Here is a 16,233-nt window from a genome sequence, read left to right on the forward strand (position 1 = left end):
GTGTGGAGAGAGTCATGTAAAAAAACTCAATACCAGATGAAACAAGAATTGCTTGTGCACACCAGACTCACCTGTAGGTATTTCATATCTGGGAGGCCTCCGGGAACACGAGTGAGGCGGTTGTTGTTCAGATGCAGCTCTCTCAGTCTGGGCAGGTAGGACAGACTGCCATTCTCTATGTTACGGATGTGGTTAAAGCCGAGGCCCAACCTGGGATAAGTGGGAATAATGGTAAATAGGCAGAAAATAGGGCATGGTACATTTAGCTGAAGTGTTTAATTTGTGTGAGTCAGAGTAAATGCAGATTCCCTGATTATTATCAGTGCAAGAAAGTTATATTAAGCTATGTGAGAATTAGAGGTACGAAAACCTGCCACACTCCTGTGACCATAAATTATGCCATTAGAGAGAAACGCGTGGCAGGAGGTAGAAGAAAACCAGAGTGTGAAAATGTCTTTTTCACAGAATGATATTTTCAAAAATAATAATGACAAAATAATGAAATTCAACCCTATACAGACCCTACACCCTATAAAGACACTTGTTTAGAAGTGTTTACCCATTACACATTAGAGAATGACGACCGGTATTTTGACTGGGGTTAGAGAGCATACAAAAAAGTAAAGTATCACCATTTTCCTGCTACTATTAAGTAGAATGTCAATGTAGTTTATATTTTTACCCCTAAGGGGCACTGCCGACTTTATATGTAATTCCTCACAGGCATGCAAGAACTCAGAGATGGTTAGAAATAAGTATTAAGCGTGAAAGCCACCTGTGGAGGTTTTTGTAGCGGCTCAGGTCCTCTAGTTCCACCGCCTGGATCTGATTGTGGTCCAGATGAAGCTCGCTGAGACTCTCTGGGAGATCTAAAATGCAGACACAATACCTGTAAGTCTTCATCTAAAGGTTGTGATTTGATTTTGTCCTGTAGCTGCCCATTCCTGTTTCTATTTCTACTTTAGATTGGACAAGTGAAGCACTTCAAAATGGACGTGACCTTTTGTGAAATGCACTTTCTTAGAGTTGAATAAAAAAGATTGATATCATTCTTGTGTCTGTCAGTGAATGAATATATTAAATATGGAGCTATACAACTGGCAGCTAATTAGTGCACCTCAACATAAAGACTGCAAACAGGAGTAAATAGTGAACATAGCGCTCTCCAAATGTGAAAAAAATCAGCCTTTTAGCACATCTAAAGATCACTAATTAACACATTTTATACAGTTTGCTCAATACATTTAAAAGTATAAGAATGGCAATTTGTAGTTTTAGATGGGCCCTAAATATCATCAATGTACAACTGCCAGGAAATGAGAAAGGCATCATTATACATATTAAACAAGATCCAACATGTTGATAAGTGAATGTTTGTGCACTTTGTCAAAGCTAATGGGCTGCTGGCTTTATTTAGAGCATTCTCATCTAAGTGAGTTACCATATTTCCCAATATTTGGATAAACTGAGCTGTTCCTTTAAATAGTAGTATGCCTCTGTTGTAAATTTCCCATTATTTTAGCAACAAAGATGAGTTGTTACCTTTTGGCACCCCAGTTAGTTTGGCCTCTGATATACGCAGATAATTCAGTTTCAGTCCCTTAAACGCGCCAGGCTCAAAACCACTGTTCTGGATGGGGTTTGCTCCCATTTCTGCAAGATAAATGGGAGTATTTATGGCATGAAATAAAAGTCCAGTTCCTTTAATGATCAAAATCCAATGCCAGTGCTATATGGTGACAAATGCAGTGGTGTGCACCACAGAAAGCAGTCTACATTTGTTGAAGTCATCAGCAATTCTGACCTATGCAGTTCATGTTGCCCAGCCCTGAAAAGGCTCCAGCTGCCACCTTCTTGATGCGGTTCTCATGGATCCTCAGCTCAACCAGAGACGCAGGCAAGTTTTTGGGGATAGTGGTCAGCAGATTCTTGGAGAAGTAGAGCTTTTGCATGTGCTTCAAAGGGATAAAAGTTCTGGGGTGGACTTTGGAAATGTGGTTATTCCTCAGAGACAGACCCTGAAAAGAAATAGGAAACAGGAAAGCACAAATTCAACATCCATCTTATTTGATCTATGTGAAAATATCAGTAGCACTCAGTCATAAATAATACAAGAAAGAATGCCAGAATACTGCGTTAAAAGCACAAGAGCTTGTTTCTGTGCCCTACTGAATGTGTTGAGTGAATTAAAACAGATCCATCACAGCACACCATCAAATTGCAAACATCACTGGCTGAAAGATGGAGACAGATGAAGTCTGAGGTAAACAGACCTTAATAGAGATGTTATTGTATAGTGTCATGTCAGAAGTTCCCTAAGCTGCCAGATTTAATATTGGTCTTGGTCAGCGCTCCTGAATGTGGGTCAAGAGTGAGCGAAGCGTTATTGCTAAGAGAGCTTGAATACTCCCATTTGGCTTCAGGCTCAAACTTTAATACAATTAAAGCTCTCAGAGCAAAGGGTGGCGAAGGGAGAAAAAGAATGAACCTCTGAATCCCAGAGGAAACAGGGGTCATGATGATATTTCACACCACTGAAACCAACACATGCAGAGATGAGTCATTTGCACGTCTTTAAGAAGTGCAGAGCTGAAAGTGGCATTGCAATTCTAAGCAAGCAGAAAGTGTGCGTCTCTTACATATAAGTTAGAAAGGCCTTTGAAGTCATTCTCTTTAAGCTCGGTGATACGGTTGTTCTGCAGGTCCAGGAACTTGGTGTCTGGAGGAACGTTCTTTGGCACTTCAGTCAAACCTGAAGACAAGAACAATAAAAACAGAGAAGGGAATCACCCTCCATTAAATGCATCCGTGGGTGACTGTAAACCAACACCCTAAAAACCAGTTTGTTTTCAGTTGGCAAGTTCTTAGGATGTCATAGTCAGACATAGGCTGTGGAAAATAGTCACTGTGTGTTTAAAACCTCCATCAGTCCTTAGAATTAAACCCATCACACTCCCACACAATCTCAAATGAGCACTTTGGTGCTGCTCGTCTATTATTTTAATGAAAGGTGAACATAGACACAACCATGGAGGTCACACTTAGACATCAGCGCAGCGCATAGCTAGCATTACTGGTTTGTCGCTGACATGGACACACACACACACACACACACACACACGCGCACACAATCTCACACACAGAAACAAATTCCCTTCACACCAGATGGCGACACCAGATGTTTTCCATCTGGTTTCCATTTGACAGAAGTCACAAAGGATGTGACTTAAATACCATCAGCAAAGTCACACATCAAATAAAAATGAGACGGGCACAACCCTGACACGTACGGAGAAATACAAGCTGTGTGTGTTAATGTGTGAGTGGTGAAGAAGTGTTGAAATAGCAGCAAGTGTCTTCATTTTGGCTTCTTTGTGACACAACCAAAAGCCGTTACAGTTAGGATTCTGTGTGTAAACTGTTTATCAAGCAATAAATTTGCACCGGCTGTGAAATGACTGCAACACGTGGATACTGGAGTGGCGTTAGGGAATACACCTGTGCTATTTCATTCGGGCATGTCGGGGGGAAAAATGACTCAGCCAAACACTGCAACCAGTGATCATTAACAAGACCGCATCACAGAGCCACGTGGACGAGAGTATCAGATGTGGTCAGTGATGCAGACGAGCCACGGCAAGCGAATCCCGACCAGGGCCAACCTCATCTGGACCATGACCATGATGCAACCAGGCTCGCTGCTGAGAGGCTGCCAGCTGTCCCACTGGGATCCAGTCTGCCACCAACCACATCTGACCCACAGGACTTTACCCACAGCTGTCCATCCAGAGTTAAGTTTAGATATATGGCTTTGGTTGTGCCGTGCCACACCCTCCATGACACCACACAGCATAAAAAAACCTCAGCAGCTCCCTCTGACATTCTGTTCAAACCACGTCCACACAGCGCAGAGACTTCTGATGCAAGGAATTAAGTGAAATGTTTCCTATAGGGAGCGTTAAAGTGGCAGGGGAAGATCAAGTTTCCATCCGAGGCATAATGTTTAAATCATAAACCAGACTTAGTTGATATCATTTATTTTTTGAAAAGTAATAGCGTTATTACAGCTGCTGCTGTGAGCCTCTGAGGGTGCAGGATGTAACCGAGATGATTCACGTGGTGGGAAATATTTATCTTCCAGTCGACACCTGCAGCTTGCAGCATGTCTCCTGCCAGGAAACCTTAAAATCTGCATGCCTGCATCAAATCTAGCAGACATGATAACCTGGAAAAAAAAAACTTTCACCAAGACCCTGATGAAGTGAGTCCTTTAAGCCTCTAAACCACAGCTCCTCACCCATATCTACCACACATCTCAAAGCTTTTACCACAATCTGACAAAACTAGCACCCTCTAAAACCCCAGTGCCCCTCAGCACAAATACTCAACATCACTCCGGGATGCACACTGAGAGGAGACAGACGCCACCACCAAAATACATCTGTTCTAAATAAGCACTTGACATCTCGGAAATTATACGCTTCCACATTTACCCAGTGCAGAAAGACCAGGGACAGTAAATATATAGAGCTTGTAAAATGATGATTCGACAAAACCATCATGTCTAAACACAGACGTCTTATTAGATTATATAGCCAGTATAATATGAAGAATCTTTACATCCCGAAATAAGACTGAATTCAGACTCCTTCCAGTCCTGTAAGAATAGACAAAGAAGGGGCTCGTGCACTTATTATTTCTACAGTCAGGAAATTGTAGCGGATGCTTTTACAAAAGCGTGACTAAATCTAGAACGGCACCCGGAGAGTATATCCTCTGCCAAGCCTTATTTTTACAAAAAGGTCTGGATCCACACCAAAATTTAAAGGGTACTTCCTGTGCTCATGCTCCACCTCTGCACCAAGTTTCAAGAAATTCAGCTCGGCAAATAGATAAACAGCATTCAGCTTTCATCTTGGTGGAGGAATTAAGTCTCAGGCAGACTGAAAGAGTTTAATGACATTTTTTGAAGTAGGATCTGTTTAGCTGATCTGTCAGGAAAGTGCTGACAATCTCTGAATCAAGCACTGATTATTGTTCTGTGTCACTTCTGAACAAATTTCGCTTTTCTAGTGGAAATATAACAGTGAATAATCCTCACATCTTAAGACAAATACTCTTTATCTCATGCTAACGACTCCTCAGACAACCACAAAACAGCTCCTTAAAGACAAATTCTCCCTCGTCAAAATCCCCCTTTCTGTCTTGTGCTTTTTCTCTGCACCGTCTAACTCCTTCTCCCCCGCCTTGATAAATCTTCATCTTGCTTATTTTGGTTTCTCCGTTCTTTTTTCTCAGTATCGTCTTTTTTTTTTTTTCCTTTTCTGCTCACTCCATCACTCTCTTCCTCTCCCACCCACTATCCACACACAGAGTCTGGAACACAAAATCCCTCAAAGAGATGCCTTTCCTTGTCAAAATATACTAGCATTATCCCAGGGGAGACATGCCCTCAGTTAGATAATACACCAAAGGGGGCCTTTGTTCTCTGAGGCTATGAAAGTCATGCGAGGCTCGGGTCATTGTCAGTCACTCGACTCATTTGTTTTGCTGCCTGAACCTCCTAACACACTCACACACTGAGAAATGATGACAAATCATCGCAGACATACATACTGCTGTTCTACTTCCTTCTCGCACACTCTCACTAACCGAGGTCAGAGCACTGGACGACCCTGAGCCGGCAGAGGCATCCGAAGGGACACGTGGGTATGTCAGGGGGGAGGATCTCCTCGATGGCCGAGCCTTCTTCCTCATCCCTCATCATCGTCATCATCCCACCGCTGTCCATACCGTCCATACTGTCCATGGCGAAGTCCCAGAAGCCTTTCTGCTCGAAGGGCAAGGCGGAGGAGGGGCAGAACAGCCGTGTCACGCATAGCAACAGCAGGAGGGAGCAATGCTGCAACATCTTTAACTTAATCGCCTGAGAAAACATAAAGAGGAAGAGGAGCAGAGTCAGTTTTATTGCAAATACATGTTTATCCCGTCTATGACGTAAACCTAGCTAAACGCAGTCTGCAACAACAGCCCTGTAATGTATCCCACATTCATAAAATGTATAATGTTCAAATGAAAAAGCAAAATTACAGAGTCTGTCAAAGCAAAGCCCCCTAAAGCAAAGTTCACAATGTGACAACTGATTTTCAGATATTGTATTAACTGCATGTTTGATCCACTAAAAATGTCACCAAAAGTGTGTCCTGCATTATTACTTAAACTTCAGGCCCTGTAAAACTATTATTTTAGTATAAATTGTTCTGGCATGATGCATACCTAAATCTGTAAAAATGATTAAAAGCTAAGACACACACAAAAAAACTAGGGCATTTATGTCTAATATTATTCCAGCATAGAGATAGTTGGACTAATAATACATCAGTGTATGGATACTGTCTATAAGTTTGACAGCGTTAATTCTAAGTGTGCAGAGGGAAGGTTGTGGGTTCATCAACAAACACCCAATAGCAAAAGTTTTGACTCTGCGCCTCTGCACTGGCAATGGTAGCCTCCTGGTTGTGGTCAGTTATAAACTGACAGTTAAATATTATAAAATGGTCTGGTTATCCCTAATTACAAAGCCCTACTGTTTATACCACACCTAACAGGCAGGCTGGAGCTGGAGACTGGTGAGGAGAAATGCACTCATTCCCCCTTTCACGCTTGCCAGGAACTGACTCTGGGAAGTAAAGTCACATAAACCACACCGAAATGTCACTGTCTGCTTCCTGCACACCACTATTCCCAGGAGACCGAGTCTCCTCTCACTGGCCAATCAGATAGCACGGAGGACATCACCTCAATGGTGGAAAACTTTATCCCTGCAAATGAGCTTTGCAACAAAGCCGCCATTCATGCGCAGGGGAAACCGGGTGTGCGAGTACAAATGTGTGCGTCCAGGCACACGTGTTTGTGTGCGTATGAATGCCATGAAACCCAGACTCCATGATGTCATAGTTGTTCACACACACACACACACACACACACGCGCGCACTGCTAATTGAGGTCACCAGACATTTAAGCATGTCTGTGTTTGTTTTCTTGCTTTTTCCTGCCTGCACTGACCTAGCCAGCACTTCAGCACAGCAACCCCTCCCACTCAACCTAAAAACTAATTCCTAGAAAAGTGAATTATTACCAGGCCAATTGATCTCTACAGCAGGAGAGTGTGACCCTTGAGGCTAATCCTATGAAGCAAGGCCCAGACCTACACTGGACGCTGGGGCGAACTCAAGCCCTATGATCTCTAACCTTGTCATGATAATTCCTCCTCTGATCCCCAGCTCAGCCATACAGATGGCTGGAAAGTCTTGGTGCCAACGGGTAGCATGCAAACAGACCTTCAGGGAAGTTTAATGATCTTGCTGCAAGATAATTAGATTTTCACAGGAAGCAAAATTAGAGCATAGTTTGACTTCCCGCATAATCAGGACCAAGGGGTAAGAAAGAGTTTAGTATAGGGAGGAATGACCCAACCTAAAAGAGTGAAGGTTCAGAGGGGACTCTATAAAAACAAATAGATCAGAACGATACAGATACCGGTGAATCAGCAGACAAAGTACACAAATGCAAAACCGACAAACAGGATAAGGCAAGTAGAAACTCAGATTTTACTTGAAGAAAGGTTTCGGGTTGAAATAGGTTGGCAAAAAAATCAGGCAACTGTACCTGATATTCCCAAGACTAGGGCCTTGTTGACTTGTGCACAGGTATTTTTAAAATTGTGCCTTTTTTTTCTTTCATCCACACGCAGTTTTAGGTCACTGAAAAGAGACCATTGGGAAAACTCATTCTAGGATTAAGATTTCAGAAACTCTATCTGCAGTGTTGACGTATAGATTGCTGAATGTATTTAAAGAAAGATGCTGCCCGTGGGTTTCATAAAGAGCAGTTTAAAACTCAGTCGGGTGGCTCCGACCCTTGCCATCTTGCCATCGCATGACTCCTTCTAACTCCTGGCTAAACCGAAAATGAGCAAAGAGGTGGAGTGTGACTAAGCCATGCAGACGTCTCTGGGCCATGGACTTTCATATGACGGCACTCACCTGCACTTAATGCCGCCAGGCCCTGAATTATGTGCAACGTTAGGCCTTAAAAGAGTTTAAGTGGGTGTTAAATAAAAATGTACCCCAATTACAGTTGTCATTAATGGAAAATTAGCTATACCCAGGCTTCGAATGTGTATTTATTACGTAAAGTTGGGCATTTTAAAATGGGGGCCTATGAGGACTGACTCACTTTTAGAGCCAGCCTCAAATGGCTATTTGAGGAACTGCAGTTTATGACGTCTTCATGTTGGCGTCATTTTTCAGTCCCAAAGTTATTGACTTGGTGTAGATGGGGACTTTTTGAGTGACTTTTTGATGCAATTTTGTCATAGTGAATGTGACCAAAATAGTTGTGGCGCTAACTGTGCTAAAAAGACTTTTTACACATTTACACAAAAATGTACAGTTACTCTTCCACCATATTGAGGAACAGAGGCAACAGAATCAGACCATGCATATGATCCTCGATGTGGCATTTTTGGTTGCGTGCAATTATAGCTTGATTTTTTTTAAGCTTCAGATTTGCAGAATTGACTTTAAGGTACGGGTTGTATTGACAACTGTTGATCTAGCATGCTCTTTTGTATTTTTGTATCAACAGGGATTTTTTTTTCTTTTTGAGAGCAAAGGAGGAAAAAAACACATCAAGCTCATCAAATATACCCAGGTATATGTAGACACCATCTAAGACAGTGTGCAAAAACCAAACTGGCAGGAATCAAAAAAATCCAGAGGAAAAAACACAAGACACAAAGACAAACTTACAATTAAGCACACAAACTAAATACACAATGGAGGGAAGGGTGACTGGGAACAGGTGAAACCTTCAGGGTGGTAAGACAGGAAACGCACAAGGGCAGGTGTCTGAAATGATAGGAAAGGTGAGTATTTCAAAATACAATGGGAAAAAAAGAAAAAGCGACAAAAAACAAGGAAGACATTACCTAAAGAAGCAAAGGAGGAAGTTATAGTGATCAAATTACTTCCACCAGATGCCTCAATTTGACATTTGCGTTTCTTTATGAGTTGCTAATATGTTTGCATCCTTTCCTACTAAACACAAGACCATTCAAACAGTTGCTTGATCTCTGCCAGTCTATTCCACCTAATGTCTTGGGATAATTCTGGCAGCACCGAGTCTTCAGAAAACTCTGAATGGCCTAAAGAATATAAAGCTCGTGAAGGAGTTTGAAGGGCTTTTTAATGTTGGGGAAATGCTTCTCATTCCACACTTCATAAAAAATGTTCTGTAAACTGAGACTGATCCTTTAAATTACAAAAGTAGAGCCTTAACAAAAACATTTCACAAAGTCCAAGAATGTGGTCAGAGTAGCACATCACAGTGTATGGGTGACGAATAAACAACACATGCTTATCAATCAAACACTTACTGACCACATTCATAGCCTCATATAAACACAGTGTAGCTCTGAAACCTTATGGAGGACATCCAGCACATGAGAAAAGGGCCAATTTTCAGTCTCTGATCATTGCTCTTTAAAGATGCTCATGCAATTCTCTGCAACTGTAAAGGATTTATTTAGGGGAGCATTAAAATCAGTGAAACAAAGAGCCTGTGCATGATGTGGACCTTGCCTGGAAGCATGAATAACTGGCCCCTGCAGTCTGCTCCCTGCAATAAAAATAGCTGCCAAATTATACCATTTTGCAGAAAAGAAAAAACACCACTGGCCTTGGCTTGGCCAGAAGAATGCAGCCAAAAGGACACAGCTCGGGCATATATAGTCAGCATCACACAATGACACGAAACACACAAAGACGCACAAAATAGCTGAAAAATATATACCGCCGGATACATTTGTATGATTTCTGCAGTTTGTCCTTTGCAGCATTATGGGAGGTATAGCAAGTATACATTGCAAATCTAAAAACGTGTGACTCTAATTTATGGAGCTGTTTTTCACTGGTCCGACCAATGATCTGTCTGCCATTTGTAGATACATGATAGCAGAAAGAGATTTGCAGACAGAGGTGTCGGACATGATAAAGGAGAAAAAGAAAGAGAGACAGGAGCAAGTACAGTCTATCATCATCGTATGACGCGCAAGGCTACTATAAACACAACATGACGATAAGAGTGAACTACATCCCACAATCTAGCAGCCTTTCTGGCAGTAATAACCACTTTTATCCGGCCCGGGTGTTTGTGCATATGAATTCCTCTCCCTCCAGTTAAGCTGTGAGCCGTCAAACATCCGGACTGAGATGAAAACAAACTAAAGGCTTCAATCTTAATTGTTGTTCCCTCGGCTCTCCTCCCATCCACAGGCCAAGAGCGGTTTAATGGATGGATGGATGGATCGGCAGCTATTCCTGTCTTACTTAGAGAGAATGGAAAAGAAAAAAGAGTAGAGAGCAGAATGACAATTATGAGGCAGACAGACTGAAACAAAGAGTGGGAGTTGTGTGTCAGCGGGGGCAGGAAGGATGTGAGAGATGAAGCTTCTGAAGATCCAGGGAAGTTTTTTTAGTCAACGTTATGATCAAGGGAGCAGCAAAAAAAGAGGATTGTTTGAGGTGTAGCATCTCTTCTTAGGTATGTGGCTAAAAGTGAATAGACCCAGCAGTGAAAATCTATACATTTTGGTCTTTGTCAGGGATTAAATCTACAGTGCAGAATATTTGACTCCCCTTTGTGTAGTTAGAGCAAATATACAAACACTACTGAAGCATGATTCTGACAAATGCCTGGATGCCCATCATCCTCTGAAGGATTTTTTCAATGTGGAACATCTCAAACTTCTCAAGTTTTTTTTTCTACCCTACTAATCATATTAACTAACATTCATTTAGAAGTAAAAGTTCCACATTCAAACTTTCAGTTATAGTCCTCTTAGTTCAAACTGACAGAAGTCTCGAAAGTTTTGCACATATTTGAAGGCCCACTGCGATCTGGCCTTATAGCATTCCTGAATTGGAGCAAATCCCATTCAAACGTTCACATGCCCACACAGCTTTAAGCTTACACAGTAGCTGCTGGTTCCTCAGAATCATCTCAGCAAATAATGAGGCGGAGGCTTCACTCTCTTCCACAGAAATGATTTTTTTTTTACCTCAATATAAAAACAAGAGGAACAAAGAGTAGGAAATTCCCCGTCTCAGAGGTGTGTCAGTTCATGCCCAGTGTGTCAGTCTCTCACAGACTCGTCTGTCTGAACCAAATTTAAGCTCTCCTAACAGGCAACAGAAGACTGACACTTCTATGAACGTATGAATTCCACAGGGTTACTGCTGGATGTAAAGAATAAAGATAGGAGCAACAGAGAAGAAATGATAGAAAACTCAGGGGTACAAGTACAGAGGGATAGATGTAGACTGACAATAAAACACAATAGCGCTGCTGAAGGCGCTGTCTTGAATAATCTGCCAACAAGTGCATCGGCTGTTTGAGTTTCCCACACTCGGCATGTGAGATTGGCTTTGCATTGCCTATATGGCCTATCCATCATGTGTACATGTGTACTTGTCAGCCCTCACATCCACCGCAATTACTCTGATGTGGCCGCAGTTCCCACAAGGCACCCTTTGCCCATGTCAAGCTAAACAAACTTAAACTATATGCTCCCTGCGTTGCCAAGAATATTAACCTCCTCCAGTTTGTTCTCCCATGACTGCAGTCGAGAGAAACTCTCACTTTCACCTTTTTCCTGTTTGTATGAAAGAGAAAGTTTTAGTTGGTATGTGTGTAAAATCATCAAATTTTACAAGCATACATCCGCTCATTCAATTTTTTGGCAACCCAGAAATCTGGAGGTGCCAAAACCCACTAAACCTTACAATATTGATGGAGGCATAAAAATCAGGTACTTCCAGAGCTGCTCCAGAGTGTTCCGGTTCTGCTTTATAGACACTGTTTGTAGTCGTGTGAGTGGAGTTAAGGTGGGGCAGAGAGCTTACCAAGTGCCAGCTGGCACCGCAAACACTGGTGTACTGGCAGCCGCCACGTCAACACTCGGTGCCGATCAAAGTCACACAGCGGCTTAAAATCATCACAGTGCTGACTGTGCACAAAATATCTGACAGTGTTGTAGAGAATAATTCTAATTTTGCACTCAACGGGATACTTTTGTTTCATTGTTGTATTATTCCCCAAAACATCTCTACTCTAAACTGCATCCAAGCGGCAATAAACTCTGACACATACACAGAAATGTAAAACTCACACAAATGTTTGCATGTGGGGAGTCATGCAAACACGTTCTCCCATTTTTATACACAAACACATGCAGCATGTAAACCATCTATGTAATTTGGTCTGAAAATTGAAAATGAAGTCCACCTCCTAAATGAGCTGGCCATTTGGCTGACATCTTTCATTTCATTGTGCCTAATCTTCTTCATTCAACACATTCGAACACACACACACACACACATCTCAAATTCACGTTCTCTTCAGACATACAGGCTGTTAGTGCTAGGCGGGTCCGCTAAGAGCTTTCGGGTGGAGTTAACTGCCCCAGCGGCTGTAATTTGGTGACTGCTATCCCTAAAAAAAGGAACTGTTTGGCAGCTTTTCTGTTGCCGCCAAGCTTGGATGTGGTTGTGAGCTGCTCAGTGCTGCAAAGATGAGGCCTAACCAGAGTTGAACGGAGCGCAGGGCAACACGGAGAGACACAAAAGGGCCAAATCGGTCAGCAGCAGAGAGACAGCTGACCTGAGGATCCATGCATGTGGGCAGATCATTCAAGGCATGCAAACTATTCCAACGTTTGGGCCACTTATAGGTGGGTTATGAATAGAGACTGTAAACAATGGCTGCTTTATGAAAAACCAAAATGGAGCAATCTGCATATTTTATTGTCAAAACAAAACCAGTGGCCAAATTTAACTTCAAGTTGTAACAACAAGGGGGAATGAAACCACTGGTGTGGCATCAGATTGCAGCTGATCAAAAAGAATAGTGGGAATGTGGAGCTGTATGTGGACTCATAGACTGAATTTAGTTAAGAAATTAAGATAAAACCCTGCAGTGAGGCATGCAGGTGGAAGGTCAGACGGGAAGAGAGAATCTAAGTGCAGATGGATGAGCAGGTGTGAGCAGACTGGAAGGTCAGGAAACAGATTCAGACCATCAGTGTTGACTGTCAGACAAACTTCCACTCAGACTGACACTGTTTGCTCTGTCTTTGTACAGTAAAAAGCCTCAGTTAAATATAAATGGATCGTGCATGGTAGGCAAAATCTGACCACCAAGGGGGGAAAATGACCTGCAGTGACAAAATAACACACAGCAAAGTAGAATCTTCCATCCAAATAAAATCCCAACAGTTTCAGGCAGAACATTGTGTACACTGAGCTGAATTGGAGGGTACTGCAGGCCTGTGTACCAGAGTGAGTTGACTTGATTAGCACGTTGCACTGTAATTATTCTCCCTAAATGATGCTGCAGGAGTTGGATCTAAAAGACCCGATATAGATGTGTCGCATTTAGAGCCTGATGAGAAGAATAAATGGGGATAAAATGAGTGGAAAGAAGTTTGCTTAATTAGTATCTAAACCTCTGAATACTGCTTGAACCACCTTGGGAGATTTGTTACGCCATCTAGTGGTGGTCTGGAGTGAGAGCGCAATGGAAAAAGTACAGCATCAGATGCGCAAAAAGATGGAACAGGTTCAATCCGATAGCCACGAATATCTTTAGTATAACAATAGAGAGGAGATGAATAAATTTCCTTTTTCTTTTCTTTTTTGCAGGAATGTTAGAAGTTATTTTATGTCAGCCACATGAAAGCAACGTTACATCTTTGAATGAAAATGTAAAATTTGAGTTAAGAGCAAAAAACTAAAACAAGTTAGCGAGTTATAAACTAGCATTTCTCGTTTACACCTAACATTTGCATATAGAAATCTTTTTTTTAAAGTAATATTGGCTTTAAAGAGCAAATAAACTGCTTCTAAACTAATTAGAAGACTAAAAACTCACATGATAAAATAACCCAACTTCCCTACCTTTTGGATAGAAATAAGATATTAATTCCAAATCCCCAGCAAAGCAGGTTGAAGAATGTTCTCTCCCTTTTGTGCGTCACTTTATCCCGGAAATTTCTTTTTTTTTTTTTTTTTTTTTTTTAAAGTCTATATTCTCATCACATTTAGGGATTATTGCGCTGTTTCCTTCTGATCCTCTGACATCCAGCCGCAGCTCCTGTGCGCCACAGCGAACCGTGTCAGGCCACCGTGTGCGCGCCTCTCCAAGTCGAGGAAATGACTGCGCGCAAAGGGGGGGTCGAGCCCATAAAGTCAAGCCAGCCTCCTTTCTCCCCTTTTTGGATGGAGGAAAGAGGAGGAGAAGGAAAGAGGAGGGAAGCAGAGTAGCTGTACTGCAGCGCTGATATCACAAGTGATCATTTCTGCAGTCACAACATTCAAATATGATAGAAAAAACTTTGGGATATTATGTTATGGCACCAAGAACATCATTTAAATCCTAAGGGACAGGACCTTGCAATCACCTCAGACTGAGGTTATGTAATTTTATGCTAAGTCTGTCATCACTTATTCCCATTGTATATAGCATTTCCCCATAGAAAAAGGAAGAGAAGGAGACTGTGCACACTCTTTGAACCTTGTCTGAGATCTGCAGTTTCCATGTTTAGCTGCTCCTGAAGCCAATTTACATTAAAGACTGTAATTTTAGCACCAGCAATTAAAACACAAGCTAAAAGATGGTATCGTCTCAAACACCTCAGACAGACTTCCCTACAGTGCAGCTACAACATGCAGTAGCACCACTGGGAAAGCAAAGAAAGCCCACATTGTGGCTCATATGATGCAATTTTTTACAAAAAAAATATGTTCTTAATGCTGTTCTCTTTGAGAGTTTCACCTCAGTTCTAGGAAGCTTTGAGGAGTAAAATATATTTTATTTAACTATCATCAAGAGTTGTGCAACATCTGCTATTTTAGGATGATAAACACATCCATTTTAATTATACACACCCTAATTGTGTTGGTTTGTATAAAGAATCCGTCACAAGGAACTCAGCTTTAATATCCCCCCGGAATTCTTTTTTGTTCCCTTCTGTTTGCAGAGGTTTTGAGATGTTTGCCATGTAAGAATTAGCATTATTTTTAATCACCAGTGGTTAGCAGCTTGTGGCATCAAACACTATCGAAATGCACAACATGCAGTAACACATTTCTCTCTGATTAGTACTCGGAAAGAATGGTGATTCTGAGCCACGCCAAAATCAGGGAGAAAGCTTATTTCTAGGGCTGTGGTTACAAAACGTATGATTTTTGTGTCTTCTCACAGTTTTCTATTAATTTTTTGGTTTTTGCAGGATGGAGTGTTCTTTCTCTCGGACTCTCCGATTTCCTCCCCGTTTCGCCAACACCCAGAGCAAAGCAGCGACTCTGGCAAGCTGCACGGTTTGGGAACTTTTCTGACCTCGTAAAAAGATTCCCACATTGCATTTACATACACATTATTCATTATCATCATTTCTGTCATTACAAGACGAGACTGTCGCTCCCGCCTGTATTTCTGTTTCGTTAAATGCTTCCCTTTCTCTCTTTTTGCTCACAGTGGTGGAAAAGGCATGCAGGCCAGATCAATGCCCTGCAGGGGCTGTTGGCAGGGGACAGAGTTTTGATAAAAGCCTATGCAGATTACATTCCTTCTATGTCTGCATCCGCTCTTTCTCTCGTTTTGTAGCCTCCTACTTTCTCTCTGTTTCCTCGCACTTTATTTCTCGGTGTGCCTGTATCTCCCTCGCTGTGGTTCACTTGATTATGGTGTTGGCCTGCAGCTCGAGGGCTTGGCATCCAAATTAAACTCTTTTTGCCCTATGAGTGCTCAACTACCGTGTCTCCTGGGATTAGCACACCCACTCACTGAATCTTGCATAGGTGTTGCCATGCAGTAAATGTGCGTGCACCCTTGTGTGCAAGAGAGAAATGACAATAATTTGTGTTTCATAGTGCTGCACAAAAAAGTTTATTTCATACTAATTGATGCCACCGGCTATCGAAGATGAACACAACAGTGCAGGTGGCCGAGCGGCTGCCTCTGCAACACACACTACGGTAAGCACATTCTTGTTGACCCCAAATAGTTGACCTTTAACACCGGAACCCGATCTCATGTTCTAGTAAACTAGCTGTCCCCACTCCTCCACCCTGCAGCCATCCTGTTTCACTGCTCTGATCACCATTTTTAGT

The 16,233-nt window shown here is 42.1% G+C and overlaps 1 protein-coding gene across 2 annotated transcripts in view; it reads right to left on the reverse strand.

The window, feature by feature from the left end:
* The window catches only part of bgnb (biglycan b), a 235,745-nt gene extending 221,468 nt beyond the window's left edge, over positions 1 to 14,277 (reverse strand). For both annotated transcript variants that reach the window (XM_055013117.1, XM_023278198.3), the window contains exons 1-7: positions 14,020 to 14,277; positions 5,653 to 5,926; positions 2,640 to 2,752; positions 1,805 to 2,018; positions 1,543 to 1,653; positions 776 to 869; positions 72 to 210 (exon numbers count right to left, since the gene is read on the reverse strand). In XM_055013117.1, the coding sequence (XP_054869092.1) occupies positions 72 to 210; positions 776 to 869; positions 1,543 to 1,653; positions 1,805 to 2,018; positions 2,640 to 2,752; positions 5,653 to 5,911 (930 nt within the window). In that variant the 5' untranslated portion in view covers positions 5,912 to 5,926; positions 14,020 to 14,277. The remainder of the gene's footprint in view (positions 1 to 71; positions 211 to 775; positions 870 to 1,542; positions 1,654 to 1,804; positions 2,019 to 2,639; positions 2,753 to 5,652; positions 5,927 to 14,019) is intronic.
* Between the last annotated feature and the right edge of the window lie 1,956 nt (positions 14,278 to 16,233).

Source organism: Amphiprion ocellaris, chromosome 8 (assembly GCF_022539595.1).
Source record: "Amphiprion ocellaris isolate individual 3 ecotype Okinawa chromosome 8, ASM2253959v1, whole genome shotgun sequence".
Classification (NCBI taxonomy): Eukaryota; Metazoa; Chordata; class Actinopteri; family Pomacentridae; genus Amphiprion; species Amphiprion ocellaris.